We start from the raw sequence: 16,542 nt of genomic DNA on the forward strand, positions 1-16,542 counted from the left end.
AACAGCTCTCAGTCTTTTTTCAGTTAAGACACACATAACAGATAGAATTCACATCCTTGGCCATCTCCTTGGCTATGGGCCAGGGTGGTGCTTTGGTTTCCTGTGGTCTCACTTCTACACTGTTGTGTTCTTTCCCTTTCAACAACGCACATGAGCAAATGAACGGGGCAGAGTGCTATTGTTTGAGGATAATCCTGAATCGATTTATTTTTAGTAAATGTTTATAAACTTCAGCTCTCTAACATTAACAAGTCATATGTAAAATGCCATACAAGTGAGTGTTATGAAACATCTATTGAGAGCCCCTGGTTTACTAGCTAAAAGTGTAAAAGCATGGAGTAAGAGAGATCTGGGTATGTTTTGTGTTCTGCCACTACTAGCTATGTGACCTTGGGTAAGTTGTGAGCCACGCTGAGCTTCAGTCTCCTCATGGGCACACTTTCTTTACCATGTGGGTGGAGAATTAATTGACATGGCATATAAAAGCACATAGAAATTTGCAGCATCTTGGATGCAACTAGAGGTTATCACACTAAGTGAAGTCAGAAAGAGAAAGACAAATACCATATGATATCACTTGTATGTGGAATCTAAAATATGACACAAATGAACTTTTCTGCAAAACAAAAATGACTCATAAACATGGAGAACAGATTTGTGGTAGCTAAGGGAGAGGAGAAGGGAGTGGGATGGACTGGGAGTTTGGCCTTAGCAGAGGGAAACTATTACATTTAGAATGGATAAGCAATGAGGTCCTACTGTACAGCACAGAGAACTATCCAGTCTCTTGGGATAGCCCATGATGGAAGATAATATGAGAAAGGGAATATATATTTTTTTATATATAATTTACTATATTGCAGAAATTGGCACAACATTGTAAATCAACTACACTTTAAAAAAAAAGATTAAAAGACTAAAAAATAAAATAAAAGCACATGGTAAACATGGTGACTGTTGGGCTCTTATATAACCTGCAATATAGTATGCCTCTGCCCAAAGGATAAGATTTCATTAAGGCAGTAATGTGAAGTGGACATGAAAGGGAATTCGATGAAAGGAGACGAGTTAGGCTCTTCTAGATCCAGCTTTAATCTGCAGAACCCGCTTCTTCCACATGGCCCAGCCACTCTGCTTTTGGAGTGTATGTGTCTGCTTTTTCATGATAACTGTTAAACTGCTAGATGTTACACCTTATAGCATTCACCTCTCTTTAAATTTGCTGTTGTAGGAGTTGTAGTTCAGTGGTAATGAACCCAACTAGTATCCATGAGGACACAGGTTAATGTCCCCACTAGCCCTGCTCAGTGGGTTAAGGATCTGACCTTGCATGAGCTATGCTGTAGGTCGCAGACACGGCTCAGATCCTGCGTTGCTGTGGCTGTGGTGTAGCCAAGGAACTTCCATATGCCTCAGTTTGGCCCTAAAAAGCAAAAAAAAAAAAAAAAAAAAAAAAAAAGTTGCTGTTGCAATCTGTCCTAAGCCAAAGAAACTAGATTCAATTCCACACAACTCATTAGACATTTTGAGGGCACTGTGTTAGTCACCTAGAAGCAGATCTTAGATTTGGGACAGAAGTAAAACAGCTTTGACTGAGGGTGATCTGTGAGTGAGGGAAATGAAGACTGGCAGTTATGTAGACAGTTTTCAAATATCTATACTCTGGACTGTTGTACTTGAATAACAGACAACACTGAAATGCTGATCTCTGGGCCCCTCTCCAGACCATTGAATCCGAATCTATAGGAGGGGCATCTGGGAATCTGTTTGCTTGTTGGTTTTCCAATTCAACACATCTTTCATGGATTCAAGTGGCAAATATTAGGAATTTTATAGAAAAGATGCAGAGGATGAAACACATGTGAGTAACCAAGCACAAAGCTGAGATTCTGATTTTAACAAGCCCCCAGATGATTCTGGTGCTCAGCCAGATTATGGAAACCACTGGCCTTCATAATCATGGGCTGGACCACTGATATAAGCTGGAAGGGGCAGCCAGTGTGAGCATTCTGTCATGTTGTATAAGAAATATCTTAACACTCACAGCCAAATTATACTCAATGGAGAAAAGATGAAAGTTTTCCTACCAAACTCTGGAACAAGGCAAGGATGCCCACTGTCACCACTTTTATTCAACATAGTGTTAGAAGTCCTACCCACAGCAATCAGAAAAAAAGAAGAAATAAAAGGTATCCAAATTGGAAGAGAAGAGGTAAAATTGTCACTATATGCAGACGACATGATATTATAAATAGAAAACCCTAAGGACTCCACACAAAAACTACTTGATCTGATCAATGAATTCAGCAAAGTAGCAAGAGACAAGATTAATATCCAGAAATCAGTTGCATTTCTGTGTACTTACAATTAAATATTATAGAAGGAATATAAAAAATAATGCCTTTTAAGATTATACCAAAAAATAATAAAATGCCTAGAAATAAACCTGACCAAGGAGGTGAAAGATGTATACACTGAGAAGGGTAAAACATTAATAAAAGAAATTAAAGAGGACTCAGAAGAATGGAAAGATATCCCATGACCCTGGACTGGAAGAATTAATTTAGTTAAAATGGCCATACTACCCAAGTAATCTACAGATTTTATGTTATCTTTATCAAGTTACCCATGACGTTTTTCACAGAACTAGAGCAAATGTTCTAAAAAATCATTCAGAAATATAAAAGACCCAGAACTGCCAAAGCAATCTTAAGGGGAAATAAATAAATAAACAAATAAAAGTAGGGGGCATAACTCTCCCACACTTCAGATAATTCTACAAAGCTACAGTAATCAAAACAGTGTGGTATTGGTACAAAACCAGATATGTGGCTCAGTGGAACAGAATAGAGAGCCTAGAAATAAACCTGTATACCTATGGTCAATTAATCTTCATCAAAGGAGATAAGAATATAAAATGGGAAAAAGATTGTCTCTTTAGTAAGGGGTGCTGGGAAAACTGGACAGCTGCATGTAAATCAAAGAAACTAGAACACACGGTCACCCATGGACAAAAATAAACTCAAAATGGCTTAAAGACTTAAATATACGACATGACACCATAAAACTCCTAGAAGAGAATGTAGGCAAATCTAACATAAACTGTACAAATATTTTCTTAGGTCAGCCTTCCAAAGTAATAAAATAAAAATAAAAATAAACCAATGGGGCCTAATCAAACTTACAAGTTTTGCATAGCAAAGAAAATCATAAACAAAATGAAAAGACAACCTAAGGAATGGGAGAAAATATTTGCAATTGAAAATATTCTTTCAAAAAATTGAGAATATTTGTAATTGCAAATGCAAGTGACAAGGGCTTAATCTCCAAAATATACAAACAACTCATACAATTCAACAACAACAAAAAACAAACAAGCCAACTGACAAATGGGCAGAAACCTAAATATGCATTTCTCTAAAGAAGACACATGAATGGCCAGTAGGCATATGAAAAGATGCTCAACATCACCAACTATTAGAGGAGTGCAAGTCAAAACTACAATGAGGTAACACCTCACACTAGTCAGAATGGCCATCATTAATAAGTCTACAAATAACAAATGCTGGAGAGAGTGTGGAGAAAAGGGAACTCTCTTGCACTGTTGGTGGGAATGTAAATTGGTACAACCACTATACAAAACAATATGGAGATTCCTCAGAAAACTAAAAATAGAACTACCATATGACCCAGCGATCCCACTCCTGGGCATATATCTGGACAAAACTAACTCAAAAAAAGGTATAAGCACCCTTATGTTTATAGGAGCACTATTCACACTAGCCAAGACATGGAAACAATCTAAATGTCCATCGACAGATGAATGGATTAAGAAGAGGTAAATGTACACACACACACATACACACACACACACACGCACACGCACACACACATATTTACAATGGAATACTACTCAGCCATAAAAAAGAACAAAATAATGCCATTTGCAGCACATGGATGCAACTAGAGATTCTCATACTAAGTGAAGTAAGTCAGAAAGAGAAAGACAAATAACCTATACCTCTTATGTGTGGAATCTAAAATATGGCATAAATGAGCCTATCTACAAAATGGAGACAGACTCATAGACATAGAGAACAGACTTGTGGTTGCTGAGGGGAGAGGGATGAGGAGGGAGTGGGATGGACTGGGAATCTGGGATTAGTAGATGCAAACTGACTTATTTAGAATGGATAAACAATAAGGTCCTACTGTATAGCACAGGGAACTCTATCCAGTCTCTTGGCGTAGACCTTTGTAGAATATAAGGAAAACATTACACATGTATTGCTGAGTCACTTTGCTCTACAGCAGAAACTGGCACAATTTGTAAATCAACTATAATTAAAACAAAACAAAAACAAAAACAAAACAACAACAACAAAACAAACCTGGGGTTAAACAGGAAAAAAATATCTTAGCAATCTCCACTTTTAAATAACAAGAAGGCCTTTGGAAGTCAGACCAAATGGGTGAAAAAGAGTGAGGCACTTTGCCCGCTCCCACCAGTTATCGTCTCCACTCACTTTGCAGTGTCTGCAATCTGGGAAAATTACCCAGAGCAATCAGAGCAGGAGTCTGACATCAGCCCATGCAAGCAGATGCAATTTGTAGGTGATAAGAAACTGGTGTTCTAAAGAGAGCAACTTCCTAATTTCCTTAGTAATAGGTGTTCTGCTGAAGTATAAGTATCATGAAGCCACGGATACTCCTGCTTGTTCACAGGTAAATAACATGGCTTATGATCAATGATCCACAAATACTTGTTAACTAAATCAATAAATTGGTGATTAAAGTGATTGCAGAATCAAAAAGAATAAAATGCTTAGGAATAAATTTAGCACCATCTTCTTAATTTTGTCTCTCCCTATGCAACTGATCACCAAAACGAAATAATTTTTTTTTCTCTTTACAGCCATACCTATGGTACATGGAAGTTCCTGGGCCAGGGATCGAATTGGAGCTACACTACGGCCACAACAACAAGGGATCCTTAACCCGCTGAGCAAGGCCAGGGATCGAACCTACATCCTCACAGAGACAATATCAGGTTCTTAACCTGCTGACCGCAATGGGAACTCCTGCCCTCTTTTTATAAGGACGCTTGTGATTACATTTAGGGTCCACTAGACTAATCCAGAAGAACCTTCTGCATCTAAGGGGTCTTAACTTAATCACAGCTGCAAACTCCCTTTTGCCAACCTGGATATCTTTGGGGTCATTATTTAATTTTTCATGATCATTTAAAGGGGGTATCAACAAATCCTATGTTTCAAATGGTATAATATTTTCAGGCAGCTTTACATTGAAAAAAAATCTGTCATTTGGGAATTCCTGTTGTGGCTCAGGGGTAATCAACCCAACTAGTATCTATGAGGATGCAGGTTCAATCCCGGGCCTTGCTCAGTGGGTTAAGTATCCAACCTCGTCATGAGCTGTGGTACAGGTCACAGATGCGGCTTGGATCATAAGTTGTGGTGACTGTGGCGTAGGCCAGCAGCTGCAGCTCCAATTCAACCCCTAGCTTGGCACACAAGCTTGGGACAACCCCCAGCTTGGGACATATGCCACACATGCAGCCCTAAAAGAAGAAAAAGACTGTCAGTTTCCTGAAGTCTTCTGTTGATCTTCTGTTTTCCACTGATTTATTTACAATTTCACCTAATGAAGTGTTTTTCCTCCCAAGTTCACATTACAAATATTTCATTATAATTATTGACAAGAAAAAAGATTAGGGAGTTCCTGTTGTGGCGCAGTGGTTAACGAATCCGACTAGGAACCATGAGGTTGCGGGTTCGGTCCCTGCCCTTGCTCAGTGGGTTAACGATCCGGCGTTGCCGTGAGCTGTGGTGTAGGTTGCAGACGCGGCTCAGATCCCGCGTTGCTGTGGCTCTGGCGTAGGCCGGTGGCTACAGCTCCGATTAGACCCCTAGCCTGGGAACCTCCATATGCCGCGGGAGCGGCCCAAGAAATAACAACAACAACAACAACAACAACAAAAAGATTGTCTTAAAAGTCACATCATTTTCAAAAAATTAATAAGGGTTCTTAACCCACTGAACCACAGTGGGAACTCCACAAACTAAATAATTTTGTCTCCTATCTCTCAGTGCCCACTGCTGCTTCCTTAGTTCAAAGCCTGGCCTCTCTGTGTTGTAAGAACAGCATCCCAACCAGGTCAGACTCACTGCCTTGTTCTCAGCTGTAGCCCAGTGTTGAGCACTAGACTTCGCACAAAGCTGGCCCATCACCAAATGTGAATTGAATAAATGGCCAAATATGACGAGAAAGAAAACTAGAATATTAGAAACTGTGATATGACAGTAAAGTAGCCTTGATGTTAATATTCACCAAATTAATGGGGACAAATATTCAAGATGAAACATCAAATAGGTAATGGAATCTTAAATAGGAAGCAACCCAAGGAATCATAAAGAAACAAATCATGCTGAACAAACATGAATTACGGTGAAAACTTCATCAGATATATTATACATTTGATAGTATGAATTATCTTTGTCGCCTCGTATTATGAGAACATCCTTGTAAAACTGGGGCAGATTGACCTATCTGAATATTCACAGCATGAAAGGAGACACAAGTAATGGAAATGGCAGGAAATACGCAGAGAGAAAATTCCGGGAAATCATTGCCCTTCTGTGTATAAACCTTTTAATCCTATACTGGATTTTTTGAAAATCTGGAATTTTCACTCCTTGCTTTTCATTGGTCATGAAAGGGGGAGAATACTCTGCCTCTCCCCATTGTGTATTTTGGGCCTGAGATGATGGGACAACACGTATCGAAAATATATGACTAGGAGTTCCCCAGGGGTGCAGCAGGTTGAGTCCGGTGTTGTCACTGCTGTGGCATGGATTCCATCCCAGGCCCCGGAACTTCTGCACGCCACAGGTATAGCCAAAAAAACAATAATAAAATAATATACATGCCTCGGAGTTCCTGTTGTAGCTCAGGGGAAATGGATCTGACTAGTATCCATGAGGACATAGGATCGAGCCCTGGCCTCAGTCAGTGGGTTAAGGATCTGGTGTTGCCATGAGCTGTGGTGTAGGTCACAGATTCGGCTCGGATCTGGTGCTGCTGTGGCTGTGGCTGTGGTGGGTGGCTACGGCTCCAATTCCATCCTTAGCCCGGAAACCTCCATATGTCACAGATGTGGCCCTAAAAAGACCAAAAAAAAAATATATATATATATATATACATATATATATGCCTCTATAATAAATGTTATATGAAGGAGCCACTTACCCAAAGCCTATAGCCACCCAGTAGTTCCTGACCCCCTGATGGGGCCCCACCATAGGCAGAATGTCAGGAGAATAGGTGATAGGGCCATTGACAATATTGATGATGTCAGCCTTTTTCAAGACAGGGACCATTTCCATGGCAGCTTCCACGTGTTCCATGATTCGGTCTAGATCAGACTCAAAGAGCTCCTTTCCGAAACCTGGAAAGACATGCCATTGTGGTCAGGATCCCACAGCTGCCTTGACACGTACTCAAAGTGATTTAAATCTCTAAGTCAGCTCACATTTCAAGACGGCCCTAGTAGGAAGGTACTTTCTTTTTTAAGTCTCAACTTGAAACTCACTATCAACAGAGGAGTAACCAGGAGTTCCTAATGTGGCTCAGCAGTAACAAACCTGACTAGTAATCATGGGGACGTGGGTTTGATACCTGGCCTCGCTCACTGGGTTAAGGATCCAGTGTTGCCATGAGCTGTGGTGTAGGTTGCAGACAAAGCTTGGGTCCGGCATTGCTGGGGCTGTGGTGTAGGCCTGAGGTTATAACTAGATTCAACCCCTGGCTTGGGAACTTCCATATGCTGTGAGTGCAGCCCTAAAAAGACAAAAGAAAAAAAAAAATAGATGAGTAACCATTCTTTTTCTGAGAATAATAATGTTATTTCTTGAAATAATAAATCATGAAAGTCTTTTTTAATAGAAAATTTTAATGTATGCATATTAGCAGTTTCCAGTATTTAGTAAGATCACTCAATATTCTGCAATAACCAAGATGAGAAAAGAATCTAAAAAAGAATGGATATGTGTATATGTGTAATTGAATCACTTTGTTGTTCAGCAGTAATTAATACAACATTGCAAATCAACTACACTTCAATACAATTTTTTAAAATGAAAAAAAAAAACCAATAATAATCAGATTTGTCAAGAGAGACCTTTTCTCCTTCAATTAACCGTAAAAGTCTGCTTCATCCTCCCAGGTGAGGGCCAGTGGGAGTTTACAAAATCATGTCAGGACACTGGGGATAAGTGGGAAACTACTCTCGGATCTCGGATGAGGGGTTCTAGACACATTTTAAGACTCGGAAGGGAAGTAAAGGCTTGGAGGCCTCATTCCTCAAGCCACCTCCCATGCACATCTGAGGATTAGAGTTCTGTGAAAAGAGTCAGGGTCCTGGATCACAATCATCTCAGTGAAGGCAGAGCCACGGGTGAGCTCAAGGAATCTCGCCACCAATACTGGTGATGTTCCCGCCCGGTGGCCAGCTGCTTGCTCTTTCTGTGCACTGCACATCAGGTCACTGGCCGGGAGGCCTACAGGTTAGAGCCGGGCATGTGGGTGCCCAGGGCCAGCCAACCATCTGGCTCTCCTTCCAATTATTCTCCTTCTTGGAATTATTGAAGTATTGGTTCAACTTTTATTTGGAGGAGAAGCGGCCAGCATGGGGGATGAGCAGAGATGAAGGCTCCCAGGTGGCAGATCAGCCTTCTGGGATCAAGAGCTATTCCTCACAGACACAAATATGCACAACTCCTTACATTTCTCTCTCTCTCTCTCTCTCTCTCTCTCTCTCTCTCTCTCTCTTTTTGTTTTTTTTTTTTTCTTTTTGCTATTTCTTGGGCTGCTCCTGCGGCATATGGAGGTTCCCAGGCTAGGGGTCTAATCGGACCTGTAGCCACCGGCCTACGCCAGAGCCACAGCAACGCGGGATCCGAGCCACGTCTGCAACCTACACCACAGTTCACGGCAATGCTGGATCATCAACCCACTGAGCAAGGGCAGGGACCGAACCCGCAACCTCATGGTTCCTAGTCGGATTCGTTAACCACTGCGCCACGACGGGAACTCCTTTTTTTTTTCTTTTTTTTTTTTTTTTTTTCTTTTTGGCTGTATCTGCGACCTGCGGTATGTGGAAGTTCCCAGCCTAGGGATCTAATCTAGCTGCAGCTTTGACCTATGCCACAGCTGCGGCAATGCCAAATCCTTAACCCACAGCACTGGGGCTGGGACTGAAGATGCCCCTCAGCAGTGACCCAAGCCATGCAAGAGACAACACCAGATCCTTAACCTGTGGCACCAAAGCAGGATCTCCTCCCCCATTTCTTTATATTCCCTGTGATATTTGTGTCCCAATGATGTTTCCTCTCCTGCAGAGAAAACCTCCTTAAGTGACCCAATTCTTCATCTGGCTCTGCAGAATTGTCTCATAAACAACAAAAACAGGAGTGCCCTTCGTGGCTCAGTGGTTAACAAAACCGACCAGGATCCATGAGGATGTGGGTTTGATCCCTGGCCTCTCTTGGGGATCCTCAGTCAGGGATCCAGCATTGCCGTGAGCTGTGGTGTAGGTTGCAGACGAGGCTTGGATCCTGCATTGCTGTGGCTGTGGTGTGGGCTGTGGCAGCTGCAGCTCTGATTCGACCCCTAGCCTGGGAACTTCCACATGCCTCTAATGTGGCCCTAAAAAGCAAAAACAAAACAAAACAAAAACAGGTCCTTCTCTCCCTTAGAAAACTTGAAAGAGAAGCTGTGGTACCTCCTGCCTCAGTATAGAGGCTTAAGCCTTTCCACACCCATTTACGCAGAAAGGAAGGGCTTCAGTTCACAGTACTAAGCTATCCTGCTCTGCTATAGACTTGGAGACTTTCATTTTTAACAGGCTGGATTCCTACCTCTGATACCTGTCGTGTTTCCTATGGTCAAAGGCCAATAGCAGCTATATCCCACTCCAGAAAATAGACCAAGTAGGCAGGGGAGTGAAGAAAAAAGGGGAGGGCAGAAGGTTGGTGTTGGTAGGTAAAAATTACGTGGGGCCTTCCAGAGCAGCAGGAAGCATCTTTTTTTTTTTTTTTTAGCTTTTCCACCAACTCTTTCCTTCTTCCCTGCTGTGATTGTTCAAAGGGAGATGAGAACAGAATTTACCTCAAATCTCTCACTTCCAATGTCCCAGGTATTTGAGTCTAGCAGTATTATGGTGTCTTGTTCTATAATCAGCCCAGAATCATAGAGAGGATAAAATATATGTGTCTGACCTGCACACACTTTTATTTGCTGAACCCACCTGGAGGGACTCCACTGGTGACCCAGGAGTCCTGAAGTTTCATTTTCTCCTGACTTTCATATGGACCAAACAAAAGCCCATCCCTTTCCTGCCGGAGATAATAAGATCCTTCCAGGTCTCGGAGCACAGGGAGCTCTCGCTTTAAAGCTTTCACTTCAGGGATGGTTGACGTGACAACGTATTGATGCTGAACTGGAATGAGAGGATGCTCTAATCCAATCATCTGACCTACTTCGCGAGCCCAAAATCCTGAAATAAACAATCATTGAAGAATGTCACCACCACATATAAAAACATGCCACCACTGCCATCCATATAGCAATTTACATTAAAATAAAATAGAAGACTTCAGTACTCATGGCAAAGTCTAAAGAATGTCATAGCACCTTGAAGTTTCTTGGTCATTGCAAAATTGAATGGGAGAAGAGAGGTCAATATTTTACACTACTCCAGAGTTTTGAAAGATACCTGTAATCTAAGGGAACAGCATTCCAGAAAAGGTATTTTGCCCATAAGCAAAGGTGGGAAAAAAAAAAAAAAACAAGCAAATAAGCAAAAACAAATTATTTGAAGGAAAAAAAATAAACAATACAATGTACAAACACTGATTTTAAAAAATACAGTAATGGACTGAGCTGACTTGGGGAAAATAGCATCTTTTCTCTATTATTTGAAAAGTTTAGTTTGAATAGGTTTTGTGAGGTCCTTTTTTGCAATGGCCAGAGGCACGTGATGTTCAGAGCAGGAGGGAGGTGACACAGCAAAGGGGAACAGGCTCAGAGATAGGTGGCAGTCCCCACAACCTGTGTCTCCCTTCACAGTGTGCATGTGGACTGCCTTCTTGGTGGGAATGATTGTTATTTTTTTCCCTTTGCAACAATGAACCAGATAAACTGTGGCTGAATGGACCCTGGATTCTCTTCCCAGTTGCGGAGCTAAAGTCCAGAGCAAGAAAGGGCCACACCCAAGATCACATCTTACTGGTTTTCTTCCTACAGAAAGCTTATTTTGAAAATCCAAGACTCTTTCGTTTGTATAAAGGTATTTTAGAATATAAAAGAATAATAATAATAAAGTAAAAGGGAGTTCCTCTTGTGGTTCACCAGGTTAGGAACCTGATGTAGGATCCTTGAGGAAGCTGGTTCAATCCCTGGCCTTGATTGATGGGTTAAGTATCCGTGTTGCGGCAAGCTGTGGTGTAGGTTGCAGATGCAGCTCAAATCTGGTGCTGCCCTCGCTCATAGCTGCAACTCGGATTTGACACTTAGCCCAGGAACTTCCATATGCCTTTCTTTCATGGCCATAAAAAGAAAGAGAGAAAGAAAGAAGAAAAGAAAGAAAGAAAAGGAAAGGAAGAAAGAAAGGGCAGAAGGAAGGAAGGAGGGAAGGAAGAAGGAAGAAAAGAAAAAAAGAATAATAAAAAAATAGAATCTAAAATGATGAAAACAATCATGTGTCAGGGATACAGGATCACCTGACCCATCAATGAATTATTGGGGGGGGTTTCTATTTGCTTGTTTGTTTCATAATAATTTTGAATACTTATTCAAATGATCTGGGAATCTTCCTTAAGTTATTTCTTTAGAGGTTCTATTCTCTTAAATTTTTAGCCATTTGGGTTTCTGCTTTTGTTTGCAATCTAATAAGGAGTTCTGAAAGCTCTGATATGATGAAGTTCAGACCTAGACACAAATCATCAATTATGAATCTGGGAGCCCTTATTATATATTCTCATGTGGCATCTAAACATTCCTCGTGGGTTCTATTGTTTCACTTTGGCCTAATGATTAAGTTGGTCAGACTTGGATAACAGCCCCAGAAATAGGTACCCATTTGCAAACCAAAAATCTTACCTGTGAGCATTAGAGCTATTTGTTGGTTTTTGAATAATTTAAAGACTTAATTTATTCCTTCTGGTAGGAAGCTGTGAATTACCAATGTCAACACTTTGTGGGGAAATACAGTAAAGCCACATATTCTAGTTATATGCACTGGAGCAGTTTCAAAGTATAAAAATCCAAAATACTTAGCCTAGCAATTCATCCCACCTCAGTATCCTTAAAATACCTGTTTTTGATTGAAAACATAAATTGAAGAAAATAAATTCTGTCCTACTTAAACATTTATAAATTTCTGAGCCTAACTGCTTGCTTATTAATGCCCTTCACCATTAAAATAAAGAGGAAATGTTTACATAACTTACCATATAACTATATTGCGCCAAACCTCATAGCAAGCTCTACACTGTTTTCCCCTATGGTGGTAGGATCTGTTGGCATTCTCTTCCTCTAAACATCAATCAAATTAAACTAAATCTTTCCAGGGTTACACTTTGCCCAGGACAGGGCTTCACATAGTTAGATATTTTCAGGAGAAGATTTTATGAGCCCAATTCTTGCATGTCTTCAAATCTAGAAAAGCACCAAACGCCTTCATGTAACATCTGCTCCCTGTGGCTAGCAGCAACCTTATGTAAAAATGGGTGCTTGACGGCATGTACCTCCCTCTTCACCAAAATCACGTAATACACTGACCTTGCCCCGTCCTCTTTGGAGGAGTTTCTCAGAGCTATTTGAAATGCTGCCTCCATTGTGCCCCAAATAAAGCTTAACTCACAACTCTCATGTGGTGCCTGTTTTTCAGTCTACAGCTTTAACCCTCACTAGAGCACCCACCAACCAAGTTCAAATGTGGAGGAATCCTCTGTAATCTACCACTACCCCTAAAAAAGAGTGAAGAGAAGAGACAGGAGAAATGATCATAGGAAATGGCTTTTCCATTTTTAAAAAATGCAGTGATTAGAAATAGAGTTAAGATGAAGGGTGCAGATTCGTGGACAACTTCTACTAGCTGGTTTATACAGTGACAATGATGGTTTATATAGTGACACTCTCTGACGCAAAGTACCAGGAAATGAAGCAATTCTTTTTTGGATGAACACTAGGCTTTATGTTGGCATGATCCAATCACCGTTCTGCTTTACCATATTAGGAAAAGTCTTAAGGAAAGCTTACAAGGTTATCTCCGGCTTAATGAGTCAACTGGAAATGAGGTCGAGAGAAACATGCAATGGCCGTGCAAAGAAAAAGCTTACATGGTAATAAATCGCTCCCGCCCATGCCCCTGAGCTGCCCTGAAGTATGAGGCTGAAGGAAGATAGAGTGAAGCTGTGTTTAAAGCACAGTAAAGGCAAGTTCGCCTATTGCACATCGAGAGGTCAGCAGTGTCAGAAGCTCTTCCTGGAGTTCCCGGTGTGGCACAGTGGTAAACGAATCCAACTAGGAACCATGAGGTTGCGGGTTCAATCCCTGCCCTTGCTCAGTGGGTTAAGGATCTGATGTTGCCGTGAGCTGTGGTGTAGGTCTCAGACATGGCTCAGATCCCGTGTTGCTGTGGCTCTGGCGTAGGCTGGTGGCTACAGCTCCGATTGGACCCCTAGCCTGGGAACATCCATATGCCACTGAGCGGCCCAAGAAAAGGCAAAAAGACAAATAAATAAATAAATAAATAAATAAATAAATAAATAAATAAATAAATAAAAAGAAGCTCTTCCTTAGCACTGCTTGCTCAAGAATGAGTTTCCTACATTCTCTCTCCTGTAGGAACACCTGGAAAGCAGTGTTTCTTAAAACATATTCTACAGACTCTCTGGTACAGATAGGACGGTACTTGTTTAAAAGAGAATTTCCCAGCCAGACTTCCTGGGAACTTCCCTCAGTGACTCTTGCACCTAGCTTGAGAACCAAGCTCTGTGGGAAGCCTGTTTACCAGCAGAATGGGTGCTGGATGTCTGCAGAATAAGTGAAAGGAGTTGGAGAATCTTAAGGCTGATAAACCAAGAAGCCATGGGAACCTGAGGCTAGTGTTTCCCAGACCAGGGCATAAGCTTGTAAAGAAATAATTATAATAATCATAAAAATTATTATCATTAGTATAAATTTGTTTAGTGCTTTCTCTCTGGGAAGCCATTTCTGGGTACTTTACAATATTAGCTCATTTGCTGATCATAATAACTTGTTGAGATAGGAATTATTACCTTCACTGTGCACATGAGTAATTTGCCCAGGTCACATCATTGGCAATAATGTGTCTCTGGTCAAGGGAAGCCCACTGCCCTGGACAGTGTTGGAGACGCATGAGCAAACTGACACATTTTTACTTTTTTTTTTTCATGCCACACCTGTGACATAAAGAAGTCTCTGGAGCTAGGGGTCGAATCAAAGCTGCAGGTACAGGCCTACCCCCCCACCACAGCAATGCCAGATCCAAGCGGCATCTGCGACCTACACGGCGGCTTTTGGCAATGCTGGATCTTTAACACACTGAGCAAGACCAGGGATCAAGCCTGCATCCTCATGGACACTATGTCAGTTTCTTAACCTAATGAGCCACGATGGAAACTCCCATATTTTTATTTTTAGGCTTCCCTTTTCATGGATCTCCTAGCAACTCAGCAGCCACGTAAAAAACTTTTTATGACTCCATGTAAAAAACTTTTAGCAGGTTATGGTACACTCGAGTAGATAACAATGGCCTTTACATCTTTTACATTTTGGTTATATTTTCAACTTTATATCCTTGGTACTTTAATTATGTTTCAGAGCTGCCTGAGGGCCTCAAGTGAATTCATGCAATATCCAGGTCTCACTGAGTAACTCTGGGAAACATTCCATTAGACACACATTCTTTTTTAATTTTTCTTTTCTTTTTAGGGCCGCACCCACAGCACATGGACGTTCCCAGGCTAGGGGTCAAATTGGTGCTGCAGCTTGCCTGCCTACGCCACAGCCATAGCAACGTGGGATCTGAGCTGCATCTGTGACCTACGCTGCAGCTTGTGGCAATGCTGGACCCTTAACCCTATGAGCAAAGCCAGGGATCAAACCCACATTCTCATGGATACTAGTCAGGTTCTTAACCCACTGAGCCACAATGGGAACTCTCAGATGCACATTCTAAACAACAGACACACATTGCAAATCATGTTAGCAATAATGCCTTCTGCAAATGGTTACTTTTATTCATAAAATTAATCTTTGTTAGCTTTAAGTCTAGAAGGGGACACATCCAAAACTTCACCCCCAATTACTGAGGCTTAATTTTTGGCAGAATGTCTATACTTAAAATTGCTTTTGAAAACTGACTTATAAATAATGAAACACACACTCGTCTGTGCCTTCCGTGGACCACTAAGATGTGATCAGTTAGATTTTCTCTGATAACTTATGTCCAGTGGGGAAAAAAAGAGGAGAAAAATTAGTGGGTGGGGGATAGGAAAGATGTGGGCCAGAGATGTGATTTGAATGAGATAAATAATGGAGAATTGAGATGGCATAGTTCTGCATGCACCTTTGAACAATTCGTTGTCTGGTGTTACAGAGACCTGAGGATGGGAACTCAAATGTGCCTGAGTTAAAGACATCAGGAGCCAAGAATAAAGAAAAACATTCTGCCATTGTCCTCCTCTGCCCTGATCACCCCACAAGGCTGCACAGCTGCACAGAGTACTTCATCTGGTAACCAATGTCCTGGGTTTAGGTCAGATCTCTTTGGGAATGATTCTTTTTCTTATTCCTCACAGACTGTACTTTACAAAAAAATTACTAATGGCAATGAATTATGCAAATATCTATTCATTTAAGGAAAACAATAGATAAACGTGTTAAATTAAGGTCTTCTGTGTTATTTTTCAAAATATCAGTTGCGAGTGTGCAGCGGCCTGAAACACTGTGTTAAGAAAAATAGTAGGATTTGTCTAATGCTCTCTGAAACGAGTGCAGTGATCAATTAGCAATGTCTGCCATGGGTGCCGGATATAAAGTCAAAGCATGTTTGTTTAGTATGTACTATTACTATGAAAATAGTCAAATGTTTTTATAATGTTTATAATGTTTTGTAATGAATTCATGAGACCATGAAGAAAGTTACAAGATTACAAAGAATTCTTGCTACTTGGGGAAAAAAGGGATGAATGATTTCATTGCCTTAGATCTTCTAGCAGAATTTAGACGGGGGTGTCCAAGGACAATGGGAGATGGGGAGTATCCAGTGGGGGTTTCCTTGCGGTGGGACAAGTGAAGTTCAAAAAGAAAGCACTATTTTATGCCTTTACTTTTATTTTTTACGCAAGTCATTTTACATTATTTTCAATTTCAGATGATGTCAAAGAATGACTGAGATGTTTATGCTTTTCAAATGGGGGGCATGGATTAGAA

The 16,542-nt window shown here is 41.0% G+C and overlaps 1 protein-coding gene across 2 annotated transcripts in view; it reads right to left on the reverse strand.

Annotated features, from left to right (window-relative positions):
• DMGDH (dimethylglycine dehydrogenase) overlaps nt 1–16,542 on the reverse strand; it is a 74,869-nt gene that overhangs the window by 41,652 nt on the left and 16,675 nt on the right. For both annotated transcript variants that reach the window (XM_021084481.2, XM_021084480.2), the window contains exons 6-7: nt 10,328–10,576; nt 7,270–7,468 (exon numbers count right to left, since the gene is read on the reverse strand). In XM_021084481.2, coding sequence (XP_020940140.2) covers nt 7,270–7,468; nt 10,328–10,576 — 448 coding nt within the window. The remainder of the gene's footprint in view (nt 1–7,269; nt 7,469–10,327; nt 10,577–16,542) is intronic.

Source organism: Sus scrofa, chromosome 2 (assembly GCF_054392235.1).
Source record: "Sus scrofa isolate SSC_HxYL_T2T_F1_AM1 chromosome 2, Sscrofa_HxYL_maternal_Yorkshire_Landrace_v2.0, whole genome shotgun sequence".
In the NCBI taxonomy this organism is placed as follows: Eukaryota; Metazoa; Chordata; class Mammalia; order Artiodactyla; family Suidae; genus Sus; species Sus scrofa.